At 39.1% G+C, this 25,528-nt stretch overlaps 1 protein-coding gene and 1 pseudogene across 2 annotated transcripts in view; both read right to left on the reverse strand.

The window, feature by feature from the left end:
- The window catches only part of LOC126331618 (klaroid protein-like), a 234,395-nt gene that overhangs the window by 99,507 nt on the left and 109,360 nt on the right, over nt 1-25,528 (reverse strand). For both annotated transcript variants that reach the window (XM_049996507.1, XM_049996508.1), the window contains exon 7: nt 14,591-14,677. In XM_049996507.1, coding sequence (XP_049852464.1) covers nt 14,591-14,677 — 87 coding nt within the window. The remainder of the gene's footprint in view (nt 1-14,590; nt 14,678-25,528) is intronic.
- LOC126337246 (5S ribosomal RNA) lies at nt 23,662-23,779 on the reverse strand (annotated as a pseudogene).

Consider the following 25,528-nt stretch of genomic DNA (forward strand, 5'->3'; position numbering starts at 1 on the left):
TGCTAATGAATCTTCAAGACGTTTTAAGGCAATAACAGACAACAACAGTTTTGCTGATCAGTATGCTAAATGCTAACACCATGGAGTATTTCTTATTTCAAATCTCGCTGAACAGTGGCATTCTCTGAACTGTTCAGTGCACAATGTCACAGTTAGTTCTCATCAGTACATGTTGGCTTGGTTTGTAAATACTCTCTCAATTTCCCCTTCAAACATGAAATGCTTAAACACTTAAGTTTTCACATTCTTTTTAATAATTTTGAGAAACATGGTATAGAATCATTATAAAGATATCACCAAATATGCGATAGCTTAGTAGATACAGTAACTGACTTGTATACGCAAGTTAACTCTAAGTTAATTTCGTTTTTTTAATTTTTATAGAAATGACATCCTGTTTTGTACACTTGAGAGTAAATGGTATATGTAGAGGAAAGTCAACCTTTGTATGTGACAATGCACTGCTCACCGTTCCTCAGTTTATAAGTGGTGATCTTCCTGTACAGGCACATTCAGTTATGAACATTATTCTGAAGAACCATCCAGAGAGCAGGAAGGTGGAAAGAATCTCTCTTGCTGTGAGTACTGAAGAAAACGGTGGGAAGTCCCCCCCACCCCCACTTCTCAACAATCATGCAGGCTGTCATTGTGGTGCTTCTCACTCATTCGTGTTTCCCACGTAAGTGGTGAAAATGGATGAAACTATGTCACATTCCTTTGTGGAAAACGAATAGTTCTCAATGTTTTTGAGACGTTATCAGAAAAACATTAATCAGTACTGGTAAAGGAACTTGCAGCAATGACATCTGAATTTACCAACGTTTCTGTGATCAGTTAATGTGTGGATGTAAATAAATCAATTGAAGACACAATGTCTAAAAATGAGTCTGTGATCATATTTTGGAACTTTATTTTACAGGTCCGTCTTGATCACACAAACTTTTACGCTTCACTATTACCAGTTTTGGCTACTGCCATCTTCAGATCTGTTACAAACAAAAACAAGGTTTAACCAACTAAGTTCAGTTTGCTGATGCTAAATCTATACAAGCCTGGTGCTGCATAAGAAAGGTAAAAAGTGTTGACATGATTAACAGCCATGTATACGAACCACAGATACCATAAAATATTTTGATGTAGTATCAATGTCAAAGTTGTTTAGTTTCTACAACTTGTTCAGTTTCTACAGTGCAGCTGCGAGAAACGGAAGCTTTATTGTCTTGACAAATCATGGGTTAATGCAGTACATGTGATACAAAAAGTGTGGATTGACAAGACAAAACAGTGAGTGACAATAGACAAGTTTTTGTTGCAGATCTATCACAGGGATTAATAAATCCAATGGGAAAAAGAAGCAACTGTCGTTTTATGGAAGTTGCTGAACTGATTTTTGAATAAAAAAGACTGGAGATTAGCATGAAGACATGAATGGTGAAGTGTTCCTAGAACATTTCAAAGATATTCTAACCAAATAAGAGCCTAAGAGTGTTATAATTATGGTCAATGCTTCATATCATAGTGTAAGATTGAGTGTAGGCCAAAAAAATCTTGGAGAAAGGAAGATATTGCAAACTTGTTGATGGGAAAGTACAGCAGTCCTACTGTGATCAAACTTGAATTACTGAAACAGGTTGAAGCTTACATTGTAGATCAGTACATAATGGACAGAACAGTGCAGTCTGTGGGTCACGTTGTTGTTGGTTTATCGCCATATCACTGCAATCTGAACCTCACACAACTTATTCGGAACCAAGTTAAAGGATATGTCACAAGAAATAATACGGAATTTAAGCTACCAGATGTGCTTAAATTAATGCACAAAGCTTTGTCACACATCATTGTTGAATGCTAATCGGATGCAGAACAACACGTAATACAATAAGAAGATGAAATGTGACATTTGGATAGTTTCTAGATTGCGCTGTTGATCACCTATTCATCAATGTTGAAGATGGTAGATCCATTGATGTAATGTTTCTTCAATTTCAGAAAATATGGAAGGTGTTCAGAGGTTACCATATGACTAAGGAGAGTAATACTTTAAGTGGCTTCAATATTTCATTATATGGCAAAATCATACATTGCTCTCACAGAAAATTACACTGTGTTTATGCAAGTATTTTTTTATCCTCTTTTTCTAAACTAAAATACAGTTTCTCCCTGTTCCCTTAAAAAGCATATTATCAGAGTACTACTGTATATTAATTAATCTCTTTTAAAATTATTTATTATTTGTTTGCTGCTTGTTGATTTTATTACTTATTTGCAGGTGTAAATTTGCTTCCGAATGTTTTATTAATTCTTTTAAAGAGAATGCTTTCAGGGATCCAGCATTCTCAAATACCTATCTGTGAGAAGTGTTAAAGTAAATCAACTGAGAATAGATTTAACAAAACATTATTAACATTCATTTGTGGAATGTTGAACAGAAATAAATAAGCTTAGTTGTTCACATCACTGTGGACTTGATGGACTGGTTCCCTGTTTACATGAAGTGGTAAAACATTGTGTGTTGGGCTAACTTCTCTGAGAAGTAAGGCTGAGCTATGTTACTGCATAATATAAGGTTATTATTTTACCCAATAATACACAGATTAAGCTGTGCGGGAAATAAAATCCAATCACGTATTAACAAATACAGGAGAATATGCAGTGTAATGTTTACATCAGGATTGTTCTTATGACGACACATGGCCACGCAATATTCTATGGCATATACAGAACCTCAGGTTGGTTTGGTTTGTTTGGGGAAGGAGACCAGACAGCGAGTCATCGGCCGTGACCTTTCAAAGGAACCATCCCGGCGTTTGCCTGGAGCTATTTAGGGAAACCATGGAAAACCTAAATCAGGATGGCCAAACACAGAACTGCAGAATTTGGGGTAATGTTAACCTATGCTTTGTGCATGAAGAGCCATTGCACTCGCTCTGTGTGACTGTGTGATGTGAAGCCACAAGCACCTTTAATCTTGGTTTGTTCTTTTTTGAAGAGAACACAGCCAGGAGGCCTGTCAGGAGTATTGTTATGTCTGCACATTAGCGAGAGCTTGTTGTGCAGCATGCGATACCGTCTTCATAAGAGTGCAACTGTGTGGAAACCACTATTTTCATGGAAGGCCAGTATACAGGAACATGTTGTTCAGATTCCACCAAAAATGTTGTGAGTGTCTGTTGGTCAAGTCATTTTATAGATGCAGCATCTCATCAATGTCTCTGGCGCTCATATTGAACAAATTGTGTAAGCAGCGGTTAATAATAAAATCAACATTATGCCTTTCTCACTTCTTTGAAGTTTTCTGCACACACCATGCTCATAATCTCTCAGATATGGAAATATGTCTACATGTCTTTCTTACATTTACAGGGCCAGACTTGCACCTGGTGGCCAAAATTGGAAATAATTTTTTTTCCATCATAAAGCAGTTCCATGTTAATGCCCTAGAATATCAAACAAGTTTCGATGCCATGTGATAATTACAGCCCACACTATGCCTGTGAGCAACAGCACTTTTATTGTAACCACACTGTAGTATTTAAGCTTAAAGTAATTAAATTTATTTACAAGAGAAAATGAAAATTATTTACAAATGGCAGTGTTCACACAATCTATAAGACATATAGAAATATTTCCATATCTAACAGATTATGAACAGGATGTGAGCAGAAAACTTCAAAGAAGTGCATAACGTTGATTTTATTATCAACCGCTGCTTACACAATTTGTCCAATATGAGCGACAGAGACGTTGACATGATGCTGCATCAACAAAACAACCTGGTCAACAGTTGCTCAAGCATTCCTGGTTGAATCTGAACAACATGTTCCTGTATACTGGCCTTCAGATCAGGTAGAGACCAAATATGTCCCTGGTAATTGCATTGTTTTAGATATACTGAGCCAAAAGTCATATAGATTCATATCAGGTGATCTTGAAAGCCATGCATCTGTGAAACCTCTGGAGGTAACACGATCTTGAAGGGTTGCATCAGGCAGATCTTTAGAAGAGCCACATGAGTTGTTGCCCCATCTTGCATGAAAACAAAGATTTACAAACAGTTGTGCTGTTACAAAGAAGCAATCACAAGCTGTACAATGAGATCTCAATAATGTGCAGACATCACAATACACCTGACAGGCCCTCTGGCTGCAATCTCTTCAAAGAACAACAAACTGTGAATAAAGGTGCTTATGACTTCACATCATACAGTCACATACAGCGAGTGCAATGACTCTTCGTGCACAACACGTGGCTTAACAGTACTCCAAATTTGGCAGTTCTGTGTATTCCATGGAATATTGCCTGGCCATGTGTCATCAACTTCAGTCTGTGCCAGAAACCAAAGAGCAAATTCAGAAGGTTGCTGTGGGTCATGAGATTTTGGTTGCTGAGCCATCTGGATCTTGTATGGATAGCAGTGTAAAATAGACTGTAAGATTTTCTGTACTGTTGACCATGGGATAGACAATTCTCATAACAGTGCATGAGTACTATCCCCACCCAAGGCAAGTGCTACATGGGCAGTTATAGCAACAGTGACATCGTCAATAACTTCCACTGGAACAGGATGCCTTCCTTTTCCGGGAGCCACAAAAAGCTCCATGTTTTCAGATTTCTTTATCATCTTGTTTAAACCATGTAATGACATTGGGCCTCTCCTCTGACATTTCAGTCAGTGATATTCTTGCAACGCAGTACTGTAATTGCTGAAATTCACATAAAACTGTTTCACTACAGCACACGTTCACTCATGTTATGGCTTGTCAAATGACAGCATTTATATCATACAATCATACAGAGAATGTACAGTGCCAAATTTGGACCCAGTGGTCACAAATGGAGAGCAGTCCAACACATGACAAGTATCTGAATGCTTACTGCCTGTGTGCTGAGGGTTATTGCTTCAAGAAGAAGCATTCACACTTAATCCTGGCAAGTTCAAAGAATTGAAAAATGAAGGAAAAAGCTCTCTATGGATTCTTTTTGCTGTTCAATGAAAAACTTACTTTTGTTGTAGTTGTCAAGTTGAGCTGTCTATGTAATAAATATTCAAGTCGATAAAAAGTTTTAAAAATGTTTTCCCTACTCTCAGTTCGAAACTGGGTAGGCTTGCTTAGAAAGACCACAATTAAGCACTTTTTAAGGGTAAACTCTATACGTATGTACTGCAGAAGCAAAATGCATACGTTAAACAATGGAAAGTTCAGAATGGAATAACTAATGGTACTTTATGATGAAAAAGACAGATTGCTACTTAAAATGTAAAAGAGAAGCTGACCTGCAGACAGACACAATGAAGAGACTACTATACATTTAAGTCTTTGGCCATAAGGCCCTATTCTGAAATAGAAAACATATATGCTTTCACACAAGCACAACTCACACACATGACCACTGTCTCTGGCTTCTGTGCCAGATTAATGTTATTATAAATATACGAGGGTCACTCCAAAAGAAATGCACACCATTTTTTTAAAAATCCATCTTTCATTCTACATGTCTAAAAATTTTACCGTGTGTAGATACATCCTTTAGGAACAATATTTTCATTTCTCCACATAATTTCCATTCCTTTCAACTACCTTACACCATCTCGGAACCAGCGCCTGTATACCCACAGGCAAGGACAATTCTCAATATTGCCGTGCTCGCTTTCATCACATAACCTGCTTGCCCACCAACTAACTGTACTGCGATTGACAGCAGCATCTCGATACACCTTTTTCATCCTCTTGTCGATGTTTCTCACTGTCTCATTTTCACAGCACAGGAATTCTATGACAGCAAGATGCTTCTGACAAACGTCAATTGTAGCAGCCTCTTGAAGACATGCTGTGACGGCGCCACTCATAGGAACAGGTTGAACAAAGTTTGAAAACAAGTGGGAAGGATGTATCTACACACTGTAAAACTTTCACACATGCAGAATGAAAATTGTATTTTTACAAAAATAATGTGCATTTCATTTGGAGTGACCCTCATATGTAGTTTTTATTTGTAAATTGGTAAATAAAAATATGCAGTTCTATTATCCAAATAAATTAGTTTTTCAAACATCCATGTCCATGCTCTACTGTACAGCAATTTAAACTAACAGATACTGGCTAGAAAAAAGATCATTCTTTGTGGGCATCAATCACTCAGATCTTTTTTTATAGATTGACTGAAGTTCTCAAAAAAGTTCAATACCAAGAACAACAGAATCTTAAGTGGAGACATAAATACAAACACAAATATCGTGGATGAAATCAGTAGCAGCTTAAATATTCTTCACAGTTTTGGCACGTCAGTTGGTCAACAGTGCAACATAAACCTCAGTCTCAGTAATTGAATGTGCTGTTACAAATATAGACACTAACACTGTTTTGTAAATATAAAAGATCTTGAACTCTATGCTTATATTTGGAAATTAATAAAAGTGAAAGGTGCATTGGATAAGTCCACAAGACTGCAAACCTATGAAAAAATCTTTCAAAACCCAAAATTCAAAACTTTTCACAGGTATTATTAGACCTACGCCAGGCTGGAGTGTAGACAGGAAACAATGTAGATGAAAAATTTTCTACATTCTTTACACATTTTAACTAAATTTCTGGAAGTACCCACATTAACAGCAATGATCAATAAAAACAAATAGATAACAACAGACACAAGAAAGTCCTCTCAGGCCATAAGTATCCCATTTCCAAAAAACTCCATATTGAACCACAGTTGTTAAACTATTAACAAACATCTAAAATATTAAAACTGAAGAAACAGCAACAAGGTAGAAACTTAAGGAGATGGGACCTGGGAAAGTTGAAAGGACCAGAGATTATTGATAGTTTCAGAGAGAGCATTAGGTAACAATTCACTGAAACAGGGGAAAGAATACAGTAGAAGACAAATGGGTAGCTGTAAGAGATGAAATACAGTAGGTGAAAGGGGACGAAACAGGCAAAAACACGAGGCCTAGTAAAAATCACTGGATGCCATAGAAGATACTGAATTTAACTGATAAAAGGAGAAAATATAAAAACACAGCAAATGAAATCGGTGGAAGGGAATATAAAAACCTAAAAAATGGGACTGATAGTAAGTTCAAACTGACTAAGTAGGAATGGCTAGAGAACAAACGCAAGGATATAGAATCTCTACCTCAGGGAAGATCAGGATGGATTCCATAGAAATGTAGGAACACATGAAACAATACTGACCCTACGACTTATTATAACTTTCGAAATATGGTGTTACAGAAGATCATATAAATAATGAGGAGGTACTGATTACAACTGGGGAGAACAGAAATTTGCGGCATAATTCCAATAAGTAGGAATCGCTAGAGAACAAACGCGAGGATATAGAATCATGTATAACTATGGCGAAGAAAGATACTGCCTACAGGAAAATTAACACGGAGAAAAGAGAAGTAGTTGTATGAATATCAAGAGCTCAGGTGGAAAACCAGTACTAAGCAAAGAAGGGAAAGCCGAAAGGCAAGAGTAGTGTATTGGGTGGCTTTACAGCGGAAATGAACTTAATGGCACTATTATAGAAAGGGAAGAGGACAGAAATGAAGATGAGATAGGAGTTATCATACTGCGAGAATTTAATGAAGCACTGAAGGTCCTAAGTTGAAACATGGCCCCTGGAGTAGACAACATTCAATCAGAACTACTGATATCCTTGGGAGAGCCAGCCATGACAAAACTATTCCACCTGACACGCAAAATGTATGACACAGGTGAATTACTCTCAGACTTCAAGAATAATATGATGATTCAATTTCCAAAAAAAACAGGTGCCACCAGATGTGAATATTACCAAACTTCAGTTTAATAATCCATTGTTGCAAAATACTAAAAAGAATTATTTACAGAAAAATAGAAAAACAGGTAGTAACTGACCTCAGGGAAGATCAGTATGGATTCCATAGAAATGTAGGAACACATGAAACAATACTGACCCTACAACTTATTATAACTTTCGAAATATGGTGTTACAGAAGATCATATAAATAATGAGGAGGTACTGATTACAACTGGGGAGAACAGAAATTAACGGCATAATTCAAATAATAGAAGGGATTGGTTGAGAGGACACACTGGGACATCAAGGGATCACCAATTTAGTATTGGAGTGAAGTGTGGGGGATAAAAATCATACAGATAGACCAAGAGATGAACACAGTTAGTAGTTTTGGAAGGAAGTAGGTTGCAGTAGTTATTCAGATATGACGAGCCTTGCAAAGCATAGAATAGCACAGAGAGATGCATGAAACCAATGTTTAGACCGAAGGCCACAACAACTACATAAAAAGATTCATAGAAAGGCATTTCTTGCCACAAAAAAGCCAGAATATGACCATACAATACTTAATACTCAAAATGAAGTGTAGCTGTCAAATACGAAACAGAAAAGCAAAAACAGAACCACAATAACCTACAAATAAAAGGCACCCATTGTTTCATAAATGATCCACAGAAATTAGCACATTTTGTGAAAGGATATTTTTGTAGTATAGAAGATCAACTAAAACAAAAACTCCCAAAGCCAAAAATTTCCAGTTAAAAATAATGAACAAGTAGAATGATATTACCCACCACAAAGTATGAAGACAGCACAAAAAAAGGGGGGGTTGTTGGGGGGGGGGGGGGGGGAGAGAGAATTCAGCAAGCATACGTGAAATGCCAGTCCATACACTTGAAGAACGCATAGCCAGTATGCAAGCCTCATTAACTGTGACTTAATAAATAACTCTTCCATCTCAGGTAGCTTCTTCGAGTATCTGAACCAGGCAAAAGTTGATCCTGTACTATAAAGGAGGGCGATGCAAAATATACAGAAAAAGGTTTCTGGATTAGTAGAAAACAGAATCAGTCACAGTTAAGTTTACAGGAGTGCTGCTTGATGGACTAGACAACAGCCAGTGGATATTATCTGCTATCAGAGTATTTAGTCAAACTCTAAAACATCTCACTCAAATCAAAAAGGACACCAAAGATAAACACTTCCCAGGCTGTGTTAAGATATATGAATATTTAAAGGAAGGTGATATAAAAAGGTAAAACAATGCACAATGACAAGGTAATTTTAGGGCCAGTAAACACATCAAAAGCATTCTGGAGAACACATCAAATGCAATATGGGGTGCAGTAAAAAAAGAAATTAACGAAAATGTTGAAAGTCAAGATAACATTGTTTTAGAAGATAATTACAGCGTGGTACTCAGAAAGCTTACTCTAGCAAATTACATAAATAACTACTTCATAAATACGTGAGTCAACCTCACTAAAAATTGCCCTGCAAAAAGTGCCAATTCAATATTGCTATCCCCCACAAATAAATCACAAGTTCTAAGAATAATAAAAACAATAAGGAATAAAATGTCTTCAGGGATTAGCAAAGTACCTGGTTCAGTCATAATAAAATGTGCTAAGGTCATATTAGAACTGCTCTCACATGTCATAAATACATCATTATCAGAAGGAGTATTTCCTCAAAGATTAGAAAAATTTCAAAAATGAAACCACTGCATTAAAAGGGCAGTGTATATGAAGTGGGAAATTATATACCAACGCTTCATTATCTGTATTTTCGAAAGTCATAGAGAGAGTTATGAAAAACAGAATTACAAATTTCCTTGAAAAATTCAATCTCTTGTCTGTAAACCAGCATGGTTTTCGTAAAAGATTGAGTACAGAATCAGCTATTATCTATTTCACTGAAAATATCGTAATGGGATTAGACAGACACAACAGATTAATATGAATAAATTTGGACTTATCAAAGGCATATGATACTGTCCAACATGATACCTTCCTAGACAAATTACATGCTATTGGTATAAGAGGAGTTGTAAAAAAAATGGTTTAAGTCTTATATTGACGACAGATAGTAGAAATTACCTCACCCAACATTAAAACCAAAGTACTGCTTATAGATCTGATTTTCAGACTGTACTAACTGGAGTAGCACACATGAGTGTTCTAGAACCTCTCTTATTTCTAATTTAAATAAATCACATCAAATTTCCAATCAGTGGGACTCATATATCCTGTTTGCTGATGATACAAATGTTGTGACCGATGTAAGCCAAGTATTGCCAACATCTCCAACTAAAGTTCTGGAATATTCATGAAAGTGGTTTGAAATGAACAACTTAACTTTAACAAATCAAACAAAGGAAAATCGAGGAATGAATGTAACAGTATTATGAGATGCAAAGTTGCCACTCACCATATATTGGAGATGCTGAGTTGCAGATAGGCACAACAAAAAAAATGTCACAAATCAAGCATAAGCCAGTAAGCCTTTCAGCAACAATAGACCACACACACACACACACACACACACACACACACACACACACACACACACACACACACAACTGCAGTCTCAGACAACTGAAACTACACTGTGAACAGCAGCACCAGTGCATGATGGGAGTGGCGACTGGGTGGGGAAAGGAGGAGCCTGGGGTGGGAAGGGGGAGGGATAGTGTGGTGGGGGTGGCGGCAGTGAAGTGCTGCAGGTTAGATGGAAAGCAGGGGAGAAGTGGGGGGGGGGGGGGGGGGGGAGAGCAGAAAAGGTGAGAGATAAAAAGAAAGACAGGGTCTGACGGTGGAATGACGGCTGTGTAGTACCGGAATGGGAACAGGGAAGGGGCTGGATGGGTGAGGACAGTGACTAAGGAAGATAGAGGCCAGGAGGGTTATGGGAAGTAGGATGTATTGCAGAAAAAGTTTCCACCTGCACAATTCAGAAAAGCTGGTGTTGGTGGGAAGGATCCATATGGCACAGGCTGTGAAGCAATCATTGAAATGAAGGATGTCATGTTCAGAAGTATGATCAGCAACAGTGTGAACCACTGTGCTCCTCTCCTACCATACTATTCCTCTGCCTCCCTGCCCCAGCCAACTCCTTACCCCCACCCAGTCACCTTTCCCATCATGAACTGGTGCTGCTGCTCACAATGTGGTTTCAGTTGCCTGAGACTGCAGTCGTGTGTATGAGTTGCATTTGCATGTGTGTGTGTGTGTGTGTGTGTGTGTGTGTGTCTGTTGCCCATTGTTGGTGCAGGCCTTATGGGCCAAAGGTTTTATTTGTGACAGTTTTTTTGTTGTGCCTATCTGTGACTCAGCATCTCCGCTACATGGGAAGTTAGCTTTAAATATTTCAAAAACTAATTACATCTAGTACAGGATAACAAAGTCACAAAATGACCTAGACCTCAGAATACAAAATAAAGAAGTTAAGAGAGTAGGTATCACAAAATTTTTAGGTACATATTGATGAAAATTTAGATTGGAAATCCCACATCCACAGTCTCGCTAGGAAGTTAAGTTCTGCTTGGTTTGCACTATGTGAAATTAGTAATGTGACTATTAAACAGTGTAGCAGAACTGTCTACTTTGCTTAGATTCACACTGCTATTGCCTATGGCCTCACTTTCTGGGTCATAATACAATGAATCTAAAGTCCCGTCTTCACACTACAGAAATGAGCTGTTAAAATAATTACCAACACTTCAAGGCTGACACCCTCCAATCAGATATTTCAACAGCTAAATATTCTGTCTTTACCATGCCTCTGCTTACAAAAAGTGTAATTAACAAAAAAAGGTGCTCTGAAAGTTTGAAATACAACAATGCGCAATGATATTCATGTAGAAAGGGTAAAAAAGGCTATTGCACAAAAACAAACAAATGATCAAGGTACAAAATTGTATAACAAACTTCCAACATATATAAAAGAAATTTAAAAAAAAATTCTACATTTAAGGAAGAAATGTTCAAGATTTTAATGAGCAAGTGCTACTACAGTGTAAACAAATACCTTCAACAACCTAGTAGCAAATAATTACATTCACATACTATGTTGATAATATATGCCACAAACAATGTCAATAGCATTTTCAGACAAATGTTTGCTATGATCTGAATTACTACTTTCATTAGTAGTGACACAACTATTATGTGTTTTTTATTTAAATCTGAACTAAGAATTCCATGAAAATCTTTCATATAATAAACCAAAGTTGTATATGCAATTATAAAGTGATTGTGTAGAGTACTGTGGACTCCCGTCTCTCTCTCTCTCTCTGTGTGTGTGTGTGTGTGTGTGTGTGTGTGTGTGTGTGTTATATGTATTTTCTGATGCAATCCATGCAATGTAAATTTTTATCTGTGTGAATAAACTACTACTACTACTACTACTACTACTGTGTCACAGGCATGTTTATAGATCTGCAAAAGGCTTTTGGTACCGCTTACCATAAATTTATAGATTCATTGAGAATAAGAGGAACTGTCAATAACTGGTTTTGCCCATAACTGAGAAGCAGGGCACAAAGGGTAGAGGTAGCACAGGATTCACATAAAGAAAAATTTAGTGAACCATTTATCACATCATGACTACCTTCATACATTCACATGTCATGTTCCATAAGTTCCATAAGAATCTTAGGGATGTGGTATGACTCACATTAAGTATTAATAGGCAGGATCTTAGGACGAACTTTGCTGACAGTGTTAGATAAGGAGAAGAAAATCTTTTTGCTAATGACAGCAATAGTGGAATCACAGATCAACACCAGAAAACCTCACAGACAGTAAATGAAATACTACTAAATACTTAAATTTGGTCATCATGCAACAATCTTACACTGAAGATATGTGAACGGAAATTTCATAGATTGTATAGCAAACACAAAATTTTAGGAATTAATATTGACTGTCACCTGATGTGTAACAAACACACAACTACACTAGAGAGAGAGAGAGAGAGAGAGAGAGAGAGAGAGAGAGAGAGAGAGAGAGAGAGAATTGTCATCAGTATACTGTGCCCATAGAGTCTTGTATCATTGTTTAACAGATGATGCTTTGTAATCACATATTATTCCTATAGGCACTATATCTGTATTTTGACAAAGCCAATTATGTGGTGAACATGCTGAACAGCTAATAAATAAACATATGGAATCATTTTTGGGGGTTTCCCCTACACAAAACATGGACACGGTTTTCAAACTACAGAAACAAGCCATTATAATAATAACTAAAAACAGTAATCAAGCTCTGGAAAAAGATCTGTTTAAAAAGCTGGGGAATCTAACTACACCATTATCCAGCAATCTGTTATGCACATAAAAAATAAATTCAGCAATTATCACATGAACAATAGGATTCATGATCACAGAACAAGAGCCATTCTAAACTTACACTTACCCAAGATCAAACAGTATTTTCTACAGGGGGAAAAAAGCTAAACACCTCCTGAACAGGCCATGAAGGCCCAATGGTACTAACTGGCCACTGTGTCATCCTCAGCCCACAGGCATCACTGGATGCGGATATGGAGGGGCGTGTGGTCAGCGCACCACTCTCCCGGCTGTATGTCAGTTTCTGAGACCATACAGGGGAATAAAACTGCACAATAAACTGCCCCAGATGATTAGAGAGACAACTATTAGCCAAATATTTAAACAGTCAGTTAAAGCATCCTTCTTAAATAATTTATGCTAAGTCAAGATTACTTAGGTAATATAGAGCAGCTAATGGTAAAAATTAACACTATTTAGTAATTAACTACAATTCTAGAGTAAACTGTCATAGTCTAATTTCTCTTATTGTAAAATCCTATGCCCAGGATCTGTGATGGGCAGTTCTTACCAATTACCATTTCCTTGAGCTCAAAATCTCATTCATCATGGTGAGATGCTGACTCAGTTTTTCAAACAGACCACAAGAACAACATGAAGAATTCTATAAAGGAAATATCGTCAAAATAATCCCCGCACGTGTGTGCTTTTTATTTTTCTCTGTGTGTGTGTGTGTGTGTGTGTGTGTGTGTGTGTGTGTGTGTGTGCGTGTAGTGTGCCCGTGTGCAGTGACCAGTGATGGGATACAAATGAACATTTTTATTGATACTTTTACTTAGCTTTAAGGAAGATTTTTCTGAAGGTATTTTCTTGGAACACAATGGTGTATAAAAGAAAAATAGAGACAGTAAAAAAAAAACAGGAGAAAAGTGAAACCTTTTAGAACACTGTGTCCACAAATGTATGTTAAAAATCAAGTGGGTAGGCTGAGTATGAAATGAAGAGTAACAAGCAATAATAGGTATGCAAAAAAGTTTGCAGAAAAAAGGGACACATTAGTAGAATATAATGAAATAATAAGCAACCAGCTGCATAAAAGAAATTTAATTTCTTTACTGGTTTTGGCATTTAGTGACCTTCTTCAGAAGATTATGCATAGCAACGGTTAAGGCATTCAGGAACTAATTATGTAAACCACAGTATTCACAATGTGTTATGTATTGGGCATATGCAGGTGGAAATATTGTGATAAGAAGAAATGGATGGTAGCACCAAATCAGTGGAAAGGCTCATGACTACATTTAGAATGTTGTCAAAGCAGACAGTCTAAACCTAATACTTCATATGCAGCTAACACTGTTCTGAGAAGTAAGTCATAAAATGAAATTCAGAAAAGCAGTATGAGAAAAGCACTTTAAATTATACAGCATGACACATTCTTTGTTAAACTTAATTTAGATTTCTACTGAATGTATGCACTCAGGTATTGCCTGGAGTTATCTATGGCTGTACCTGAAGACTCGAGAGCAAAATCAGGCATTTCCAGTTCATCACAGGAACACAGGCAGCAACTGCTTGACTGTCCCTTAGAGCTGGAGTCTGTAAACCCAAAACCAATATACTCTTAGAACCAGAAATAATTAAATGAATTTTTTACCAAGTAATATAGTAGCATTTATGTGGATTACTACTGTTAATACTATTGGCTCTAATTTTTAAACTGGATGTCTCATTACTCACAAGATATAAGAGGGAGTGAACAATGGGCAGCCTTGGATGCTACTTGCTGTGACATGTTGAGGATCTTGCTAACACCTCTGACAGTCAAAACTGTCCTCTGTCTTGTCAAGAAATAAATCTGCCATGCCTTACCTACACAAACACTTAAGACACTATGCACATCTTCTCATCACCCCCTTTATCACTCTCTACAACTCAGAGTTGGGACAACTAAATCAACTATACCAATTGTGTTCTGATATGATAAATATCTTATGCATAATGATTCTCACCACTGCAAATTGGTGTCTATCCCAATGTGCCTTCAAAACACTACCAACAATGCCATGGGTATACCCTTGTGAAAGATTTATATACAAGGTCTGTTCCATACATTTACTCACACCTACCATTCTAAGCCTGTCACTGCCATTTCAAACCATGTCAGATGGTTCATTTTTAAAAGACACTTGACTAGATTTCCAGAGAAGTTAGGTTCAAATCTCTGTCCAATTTTATATGATTTTCCTAAATTTCTTAAGGCAAATGCCAGAATGACTCCATAGAAAACAATGCAGCCTGCTTCCTTCCCCATCCTTATCTGACGTAACTTTGCATTACATCTCTAATGACATTGTTTCAACTGGATGTTAAATTTGAATCTTCCTTCTTTTTTTGGTATTTACTGTCACAGTCAGAGTCCAAATAGACAATGCAGTTGTGGTGTCTGCTTTGCAGCATAAGATGATTAACTTCAACAGATGCTTCACAGCTCAAGCCATATGGATATTCTCATTCTGTTTCACCCTCTTGTCCCTACACAAGCCTCTCACTTTCTCAGTCATTTTGTTTCATATTCCATATATATGATGCATTCTAATCTCTTTCTGCTACTTTGGATTATCTGTATTTCCCCTGTTGTCTCCTGTTTCCTTCAGTGTTCCTCCCAGTGAGACCCTATCCTGACTTTGAATACACCTACATTTTCCAGCCCAACACCATGTCCAGTTCCTCCCTCTCTCTACTTCATGTCCTTCCCTTTCCTCCACTGCCCATCCTAATCAAAATTGCTACTTCCCTAAGTCAGATGGTGGTGGTGTTGAGAAGCAGTAGTGCCTGTGTGTAAGTGAATTTTGCATATGCTGGGTCTGAGGAAAGACATTCTTGAAAACATAATCAATTTGTCACATTTTCTATGAGCGTGTCCACTGTTCAATGCATCTTTTACTTGAAATGTAGCAATTAATAATCACTTACATATACTGTGTTACATAAATAGGTAAAATAAACTTTTTTATGAAACAATACTGAAATAAGAAAATGCGAAGCTAATATTTAACAAAAGGTAAGCCAGCAAATGTAAGGCATATTTCCACTCTTTGCTAAAATTATAGAAAAAACTCGAGACATGACACGTAACATCAAATATTTCACTTGTTTATGCATCTTAGGTAGTTTCTGATGTAAGAAAGTAGGAAACAGTAAGAGGTCTCTTAGGATGCAGGTGTTACTATTTTTGAGAAATTCAAAAGAGTGTTGAAAAGAAACAATTTCACAAATAATCTATATTTCTCCAGAATTAATTCTCACTGTGCAGTGGAGGGTGTGCTTATGTGAACTTCCAGGAAATTAAAACTGTGGGTCAGACTGGGACTCAAACATGGAACCTTCCAACTATTGATTTAATTTATAAAAATGACCAACCATCTTAACCTCGTGAAATTGTAGCTTTAGGTATGGCAATCCAAATCAACATTGAAAAATACTGGAGAGACAATCCACCTTATCCATGACACCATTTTATAGTTTTGTTGTTATACAGACATGTTTCAGCACAAACATGGTATCTTCAGAACAATTTATGTTTACTTTCTTTCTGATAAATTATTGTTATATGTTAACCTCTTGCATGAGTTACATGAATATTTATCTCAAAATTATTTAGATTTGATGATTGACTGACTGATTAATTGATTCATCTGTAGAACAATATACATTGTATGGATGTTATCAAATGTTTGTACAATATTTATTATTAAAATAAACATTCCTCTTACAGTATTTATAGCTATACTTAGTTACACTTTTTTAATTATATCATAAATTGTTACGTAGTACAATGTTTATGAACAATAATTTACAACCTAACAATACAAGAGAAAGAAAGTTGCTACTCACCATATAGTGGAGGTGCGGAGTCGTGATAGGCACAATAAAAAGATTCACACAATCATAGCTTTTGGCCATTAAGGTCTTTGTCAGCAGTAGACACACACACACACACACACACACACACACACACACACACACACACACACAAGCACAACTTGCACAGACATCTACAGTCTCAGAGAGCTGTAACGACACTGCCAGCGGCAGCACCAGTGCATGATGGGAGTGGTGACTGGTTGGGGATAAGGAGGAGGCTGGGGCGGGAAGAGGGAGGGATGTTATGTTATGTTGGGAGTGGCGGACAGTGAAGTGTTGCAGTTTATATGGAGGGCAGGAGAGAAGGTGCGGAGGGGGAGGGGGTAACTAGCGGAAAGGAGAGAAATAAAAATAAGAAGAAATTAAAAGCCTGGGTTTGGTGGTGAAATGACAGCTGTGTAGTGCCGGAATGGGAACAGGGAGGGGGCTGGATGGGTGAGGACAGTGACTAATGAAGGTTGAGACCAGGAGGGTTACGGGAATGTTGGATGTATTGCAGGGAAAGTCCCCACCTGCGCAAGTACCCATATAACGTAAATTCGCGAAGTCATCAGTCATCTGTTTGTTTTAAATGGCTTGAGAGATAAAAGAGAGGAAAAAATTGTTAGGTATGGATAGGGACTGGGCCTGTTGTGTACAGATTCAGAAGGAATTGGCCACCATCTGTAAACAGCTGGAAGCTGTGTTGGCCATGATTGACAGGCTCCAGGCTGTTACCCTAAGCTGCAGTGACATTGGGACACCCGAGGCGAGCACTTTGGTGCCTCTGGAACCTGTAGCATCGCCTGAGACCTCTGATGCCACTGCACCCTTGGATTCGGACATCCCTGCCGGTCGTCACTTCCCTCACAGTGACTGGCGGACCATGGTGGGGTCGCGAATCCCTGGGTGGAAGGCGAAGTTGGTGCTGGCTGCAAAGCTGTACCTTTACACCTCCATAACAGGTTTGAGGTACGGCCCACTGCTGAAAGTACAAATGAACCAGCAAGGGCAGCCTCGCCTGTTGCAGCAGTGGCCAGTCTTCCTGAGAGGTGCAGACAAGCGCAGAGTGATATCAGGTGTTCCCCAGGGAAGCGTCCTGGGACCTCTACTGTTCCTGATCTATATAAATGACCTGGGTGACAATCTGAGCAGTTCTCTTAGACGGTTCGCAGATGATGCTGTAATTTACCGTCTAGTAAGGTCATCCGAAGACCAGTATCAGCTGCAAAGCGATTTAGAAAAGATTGCTGTATGGTGTGTCAGGTGGCAGTTGACGCTAAATAACGAAAAGTGTGAGATGATCCACATGAGTTCGAAAAGAAATCCGTTGGAATTCGGTTACTCGATAAATAGTACAATTCTCAAGGCTGTCAATTCAACTAAGTACCTGGGTGTTAAAATTACGAACAACTTCAGTTGGAAGGACCACATAGATAATATTGTCGGGAAGGCGAGCCAAAGGTTGCGTTTCATTGGCAGGACACTTAGAAGATGCAACAAGTCCACTAAAGAGACAGCTTACACTACACTCGTTCATCCTCTGTTAGAATATTGCTGCGCGGTGTGGGATCCTTACCAGGTGGGATTGACGGAGGACATCGAGAGGGTGCAAAGAAGGGCAGCTCGTTTTGTATTATCGCGTTATAGGGGAGAGAGTGTGGCAGATATGATACACGAGTTGGGATGGAAGTCATTACAGCATAGACGTTTTTCGTCGCGGCGAGAGCTTTTTACGAAATTTCAGTCACCAACTTTCTCTTCCGAATGCGAAAATATTTTGTTGAGCCCAACCTACATAGGTAGGAATGATCATCAAAATAAAATAAGAGAAATCAGAGCTCGAACAGAAAGGTTTAGGTGTTCGTTTTTCCCGCTCGCTGTTCGGGAGTGGAATAGTAGAGAGATAGTATGATTGTGGTTCGATGAACCCTCTGCCAAGCACTTAAATGTGAATTGCAGAGTAGTCATGTAGATGTAGATGTAGATGTAGAGGGTGGGATTGCTTGTCACTGGGAGCTCCAATGTTAGGCGGGTGATAAAGCCCCTTAGGGATATCGCAGCTAAGGACAAGAAGAAAGCCAATGTGCACTCCGTGTGCATACCGGGAGAATCATCCAAGATGTGGAAAAGCTCTTTCCGGATGCCATGAAGGGTGCAGGGTGCAGCCAACTGCAGGTGATGGCTCATGTCGGCACTAATGATGTGTGTTGCTATGGATCGGAAGAGAATCTCTCTCATTTCTGGTGGCTATCTGAGTTGGTGAAGAATGCCAGTCTTCCTAGCGAGATGAAGGCAGAGCTCACCATCTGCAGCATCGTCAACAGGACCAACTGCGGTCCTTTGGTACAGAGGCAAGTGGAGGGTCTGAATCAGAGTCTCACACAGTTCTGTGAGTGTGTATGCTGCAGATTCCTCAACTTGCGCCTTAAGGTGGTGGCGTTTTGGTTTCCACTAAATAGGTCAGGTGTCCACTACACACAGGAGGCGGCTACATGGGTAGCAGGGGCTATGTGGCGTGGACTGGGCAGTTTTTTAGGATAGACAGTCTCAGAAAAGATGAAAAAGGACTCCAGTCTCAAAGGGTACAGGACAAAGAAACGACGAGAATCGACCAAGCAACAGTCGGTATTGTAGATGTAAATTGTTGTATTTGTGTTGGAAAAGTACCAGCGCTTCAAGCGCTGATAGAAAGCACGGAAGCTAAAATCATTATAGGTACAGAAAGCAGGCTAAAGCCGGAGATAAATTCTGCCAAAATTTTTACAGAGGTACAAACTGTGTTTAGAAAGAATAGATTAAATAAAGTAGGTGGTGGGGTGTTTGTGTCTGTTGGTAGTAGTTTATGTTGTAGTGAAGTTGAAATATGAAATAGATAGTTCCTGTGAATTACTATGGGTAGAGATTACACTCAAACAGCCGAACCAAAATAATAATTGGCTTCTCCAACCGACCCCCCCCCCCCCCCCCCCCCTCCCGACCGCACCTGATTCAAATGATATAATAGCTGAATGGTTCAAAGAAAACTTGAATCTCATTACAAATAAGTAACCCACACATACAGTTATACTTGGTGGAGACATCTATCTACCCTTGATTTGTTGGCGAAAGTACATGTTCAAAGTTGGTGGAAGACAGAAAACATCTTCCGAATTTGTACTAATTGCTTTCTCTGAGTATTACTTTGAACATTTAGATCATGAGTCCACAAAAATTGTAAATGGTTGTGAAAACACACTTGACCTCTTAACCACAAATAACCCCGATCGAATAGAGAGTGTCATAACGCATACACGGATTAGTGAATATAAAGCCATCGTTGTTGTTGTTGTGGTCCTCAGTCCTGAGACTGGTTTGATGCTGCTCTCCATGTTAATCTATCCTGTGCAAGCTCCTTCATCTCCCAGTACCTACTGCAACCTACATCCTTCTGAATCTGCTTAGTGTATTCATCTCTTGGTCTCCCTCTACGATTTTTACCCTCCACGCTTCCCTCCAATGCTAAATTTGTGATCCCTTGATGCCTCAAGACATGTCCTGCCAACCGATCCCTTCTTCTATTCAAGTTGTGCCACAAACTTCTCTTCTCCCCAATCCGATTCAATACCTCCTCATTAGTTACGTGATCTACCCACCTAATCTTCAACATTCTTCTGTAGCACCACATTTCGAAAGCTTCTATTCTCTTCTTGTCCAAACTATTTTGTTATCCATGTTTCACTTCCATACATGGCTACACTCCATGCAAATACTTTCAGAAACGATTTACTGACACTTAAATCTATACTCGATGTTAACAAATTTCTCTTCTTCAGAAACGCTTTCCTTGCCATTGCCAGTCTACATTTTAAATCCTCTCTACTTCGACCATCATCAGTTATTTTGCTCCCCAAATAGCAAAACTCCTTTATTACTTTAAGTGTCTCATTTCCTAATCTAATTCCCTCAGCATCACCCGCCTTAATTCAACTACATTACATTATCCTTGTTTTGCTTTTGTTGATGTTCATCTTATATCCTCCTTTCAAGACACTGTCCATTCCATTCAACTGCCCTTCCAAGTCCTTCGCTGTCTCTGACAGAATTACAATGTCATCGGTGAACCTCAAAGTTTTTATTTCTTCTCCTTGGATTTTAGTACCTACTCCAAATTTTTCTTTTGTTTCCTTTACTGTTTAGTCAATATACAGATTGAATAACATCGGGGATAGACTACAACCCTGTCTCACTCCCTTCCAAACCACTGCTTCCCTTTCATGCTCCTCGACTCTTATAACTACCATCTGGTTTCTGTACAAATTGCAAATAGCCTTTTGCTCCCTGTATTTTACCCCTGCCACCTTCAGAATTTGAAAGAGCGTATTCCAGTCAACATTGTCAAAAGCTTTCTCTAAGTCTACAAATGCTAGAAACGTAGGTTTGCGTTTCCTTAATCTTTCTTCTAAGATAAGTCGTAAGGTCAGTATTGCCTCACGTGTTCCAACATTTCTACGGAATCCAAACTGATCTTCCCCGAGGTCGGCTTCTACTAGTTTTTCCATTCGCCTATAAATAATTCGTGTTAGTATTTTGCAGCTGTGACTTATTAAAGTGATAGTTCGGTAATTTTCACGTCTGTCAACACCTGCTTTCTTTGGGATTGGAATTATTATATTCTTCTAGAAGTCTGAGGGTATTTCGCCTGTCTCATACATCTTGCTCACCATATGGTAGAGTTTTGTCAGGACTGGCTCACCCAAGGCCGTAAGTAGTTCTAATGGAATGTTGTCTACTCCCGGGGCCTTATTTCAACTCAGGTCTTTCAGTGCTCTGTCAAACTCATCATGTAGTATCGTATCTCCCATTTCATCTTCATCTACGTCCTCTTCCATTTCCATAATATTGTCCTCAAGTACATCGCCCTTGTATGCACCCTGTATATACTCCTTCCACCTTTCTGCTTTCCCCTCTTTGCTTAGAACTGGGTTTCCATCTGAGCTCTTGATATTCATACAAGTGGCTCTCTTTTCTCCAAAGGTCTCTTTAATTTTCCTGTAGGCTGTATCTATCTTACCCCTAGTGAGATAACCCTCCACATCCTTACATTTGTCCTCTAGCCATGCCTGCTTAGCCATTTTGCACTTCCTGTCGATCTCATTTTTGAGACGTTTGTATTCCTTTTTGCCTGCTTCATTTACTGCATTTTTATATTTTCTCCTTTCATCAATTAAATTCAATATTTCTTCTGTTACCCAACGATTTCTACTAGCCCTCGTCTTTTTACCTTCTTGATCCTCTGCTGCCTTCACTACTTGATCCCTCAGAGCCATCGTAGCGAGGCTTAAAACCATATCAATCAAAACCATTAAAAATAAATGCAAAATACATCTATCTAAAACAGCAGATAAAAATTTCCTTGATGTCTTCATAAGAGAGAGTCTCCATTTCTTCCAAGATAATTATGTAAGTGTAGACCAGTTATGGCTCAAATTAAAAGATACAGTATCGACAGCAATATATAGTCATACCACATAAGTTAGTAAGAGACAGGACTGATCCACCATGGTACACAAAACACGTCAGAACACTGTTGCAGAAGCAACAAAAAAAACATGCCAAATTCAGAAGAACACAAAATCTCCAAGAGTGGCTAAGTTTCAAAGAATCTCGAAATTTATTGCTGATGTCAATGCGAGATGCTTTTAATAGTTTCCACAATGAAGCATTGTCTCAAAAGATGGAAGAAAACCCAAAGAGATTCTGGTTGTATGTAAAGTACACCAGTGGGAAAAAATCAGTCAATACCGTCACTGGGCGATAGCGATGGAAATGTTACCGATCATGGTGTCACTAAAGTGGAGTTACTAAATACAGTTTTCCGTCATTCCTTCACGAAAGAAGACAAAGTAAATATTGTAGAATTCGAAACCAGAACAGCTGTTAGCATGAGTGACATAAAAGTAGATACCTTAGGTGTTGTGAAACAACTCAAATCACTTCAGAAAGGCAAGTCTTATGGTCCAGATGGTATACCAGTCAGGTTCCTTTCAGAGTATGCAGACACAATAGTGCCTTTCTTAGCAATCATATACAACCACCCACTAGATTAAAGGCCTGTTCCTAAAGACCGGAAAGTAGCACAGGTCACACCAATATTCAAGAAAGGAAATAAGAGTAAACCATTGAATTACAGACCCATATCAGTGACCTCAATTTGCAGTAGGATTTTGGATCATATACTGTACTCGAACATTATGAACCACCTTGAAGAAAATGACTTATTGATACATAACAAACATGGATTCAGAAAATATCATTCTTGTGCAACACAGCTAGCTCTTTATTCCCACGAAGTAATGAGTGATGTCGACAAGGGATCAGATCGATTCCATATACCTAGATTTCCAGAAAGACGGTAAATAATCGAGTAGAACAGAAGTGAATCTGGCGTTCTGCAAGGTAGTGTCATAGGCTCTCTGCTGTTCCTAAACTCCTCCCACTCAAGCCAGGAAGGCCCAAAGGTACCGACTGGCCGCCATGTCATCCTCGGCTCACAGGCGTCACTGGATGCGGATACGGAGGGGCATGTGGTCAGCACACCGCTCTACCAGCCGTATGTCAGTTTCCGAGACCAGAGCTGCTACTTCTCAATCAAGTAGCTAATCAGTTTGCCTCACAAGGGCTTAGTGCACCTCGCTTGCCAACAGCGCTCGGCAGACTGGATGGTCACCCATCCAAGTGCTAGCCCAGTCCTACAGTGCTTAACTTCGGTGATCTGATGGGAACTGGTGTTACCACTGTGGCAAGGCTGCTTGTTCTGCTGTTCCTGATCTACATAAATGATCTAGGTGATAATGTGAGCAGCCCCCTTCGATTGATTGCAAATGACGCTGTAATTTAGTGGCTAGTAAAATCATCAGACGATCAAATCCAATTACAAAATTCAGATAGAGAGAATTTCTGTATGGTGCGAAAAGTAGCAATTGGCACTAAACAAAGAAAAGTGCAAGGTCATATACATGGGTACTAAAAGAAATCCGATAAATTTTGGGTATATGATAAATCGCACAAATCTAAGGGCTGTCAATTCATAAATACATAGGAATTACAAATATGAGCAACTTAAATTGGAAAGACCACATAGATAATATAGTGGGGAAGGCGAAACAAAGACTGTGCTTTGTTAGCAGAACACTTAGGAGATGCAACAAACCCACTAAAGAGACAGCCTACATTACACTTGTCTGTCCTCTGCTGGTATATTGCTGCGCGGTATGCGATCCTTACAAGGTAGGGTTGGTGGAGGACATCGAAGAAGTGCAAAGAAGGGCAGCTCGTTGCATGTTATCGCGCAATAGGGGTGAGAGTGTCACTTATATGATATGCAAATTGGGGAGGCAGTCACTGAAACAAAGGCGATTTTGAAACTTCCTGGCAGATTAAACTGTGTGCCCGACCGAGACTCAAACTCGGGACCATTTCCTTTCGCGGGCAAGTGCTCTACCATCTGAGCTACCGAAGCACGACTCACGCCCGGTACTCACAGCTTTACTTCTGCCAGTATCAGTCTCCTACCTTCCAAACTTTACTGAAGCTCTCCTGCGAACCTTGCACAACTAGCACTCCTGAAAGAAAGGATATTGCGGAGACATGGCTTAGCCACAGCCTGGGGGATGTTTCCAGAATGAGATTTTCACTCTGCAGTGGAGTGTGCGCTGATATGAAACTTCCTGGGCTTTAAACTGAATTGTTCATTGCATAGAAGACACTCCATATATGTCCGGATGGATATGTGTGTGTGTGCGAGTGTATACCTGTCCTTTTCCCCCTAAGGTAAGTCTTTCCGCTCCCGGGATTGGAATGACTCCTTGCCCTCTCCCTTAAAACCCATATCCTTTCATTTTTCCTTCTCCTTCCCTCTTTCCTGATGAAGCAACCGTTGGTTGCGAAAGCTTGAATTTTGTGTGTATGTTTGTGTATCTATTAACCTGCCAGCACTCATTCCATGTGGGAAAAATATATCTAGAAGCAAAGATGATGTAACTTACCAAGTGAAACCGTTGGCATGTTGATAGACACACAAACAAACACAAACACACAAACAAAATTCAAGCTTTCGCAACCAATGGTTGCTTCATCAGGAAAGAGGGAAGGAGAGGGAAAGACGAAAGGATGTGGGTTTTAAGGAAGAGGGTAAGGAGCCATTCCAATCCCGGGAGCGAAAAGACTTACCTTAGGGGGAAAAAAGGACAGGTGTACACTCACACACACACATGTATCCATCCGCACATATACAGACACATGCAGACATTTGTAAAGGCAAAGAGTTTGGGCAGAGATGTCAGTCAAGGCAGAAGTACAGAGGAAAAGATGTTGTTGAATGACAGGTGAGGAATGAGCGGTGGCAACTTGAAATTAGCGGAGGTTGAGGCCTGGTGGGTAACGGGAAGAGAGGATACACTGAAGGGCAAGTTACCATCTCCGGAGTTCTGACAGGTTGGTGTTAGTGGGAAGTATCCAGATAACTTGGACGGTGTAACACTGTGCCAAGATGTGCTGGCTGTG

The sequence above is a fragment of the Schistocerca gregaria genome, chromosome 2 (assembly GCF_023897955.1).
Source record: "Schistocerca gregaria isolate iqSchGreg1 chromosome 2, iqSchGreg1.2, whole genome shotgun sequence".
NCBI lineage: Eukaryota > Metazoa > Arthropoda > Insecta > Orthoptera > Acrididae > Schistocerca > Schistocerca gregaria.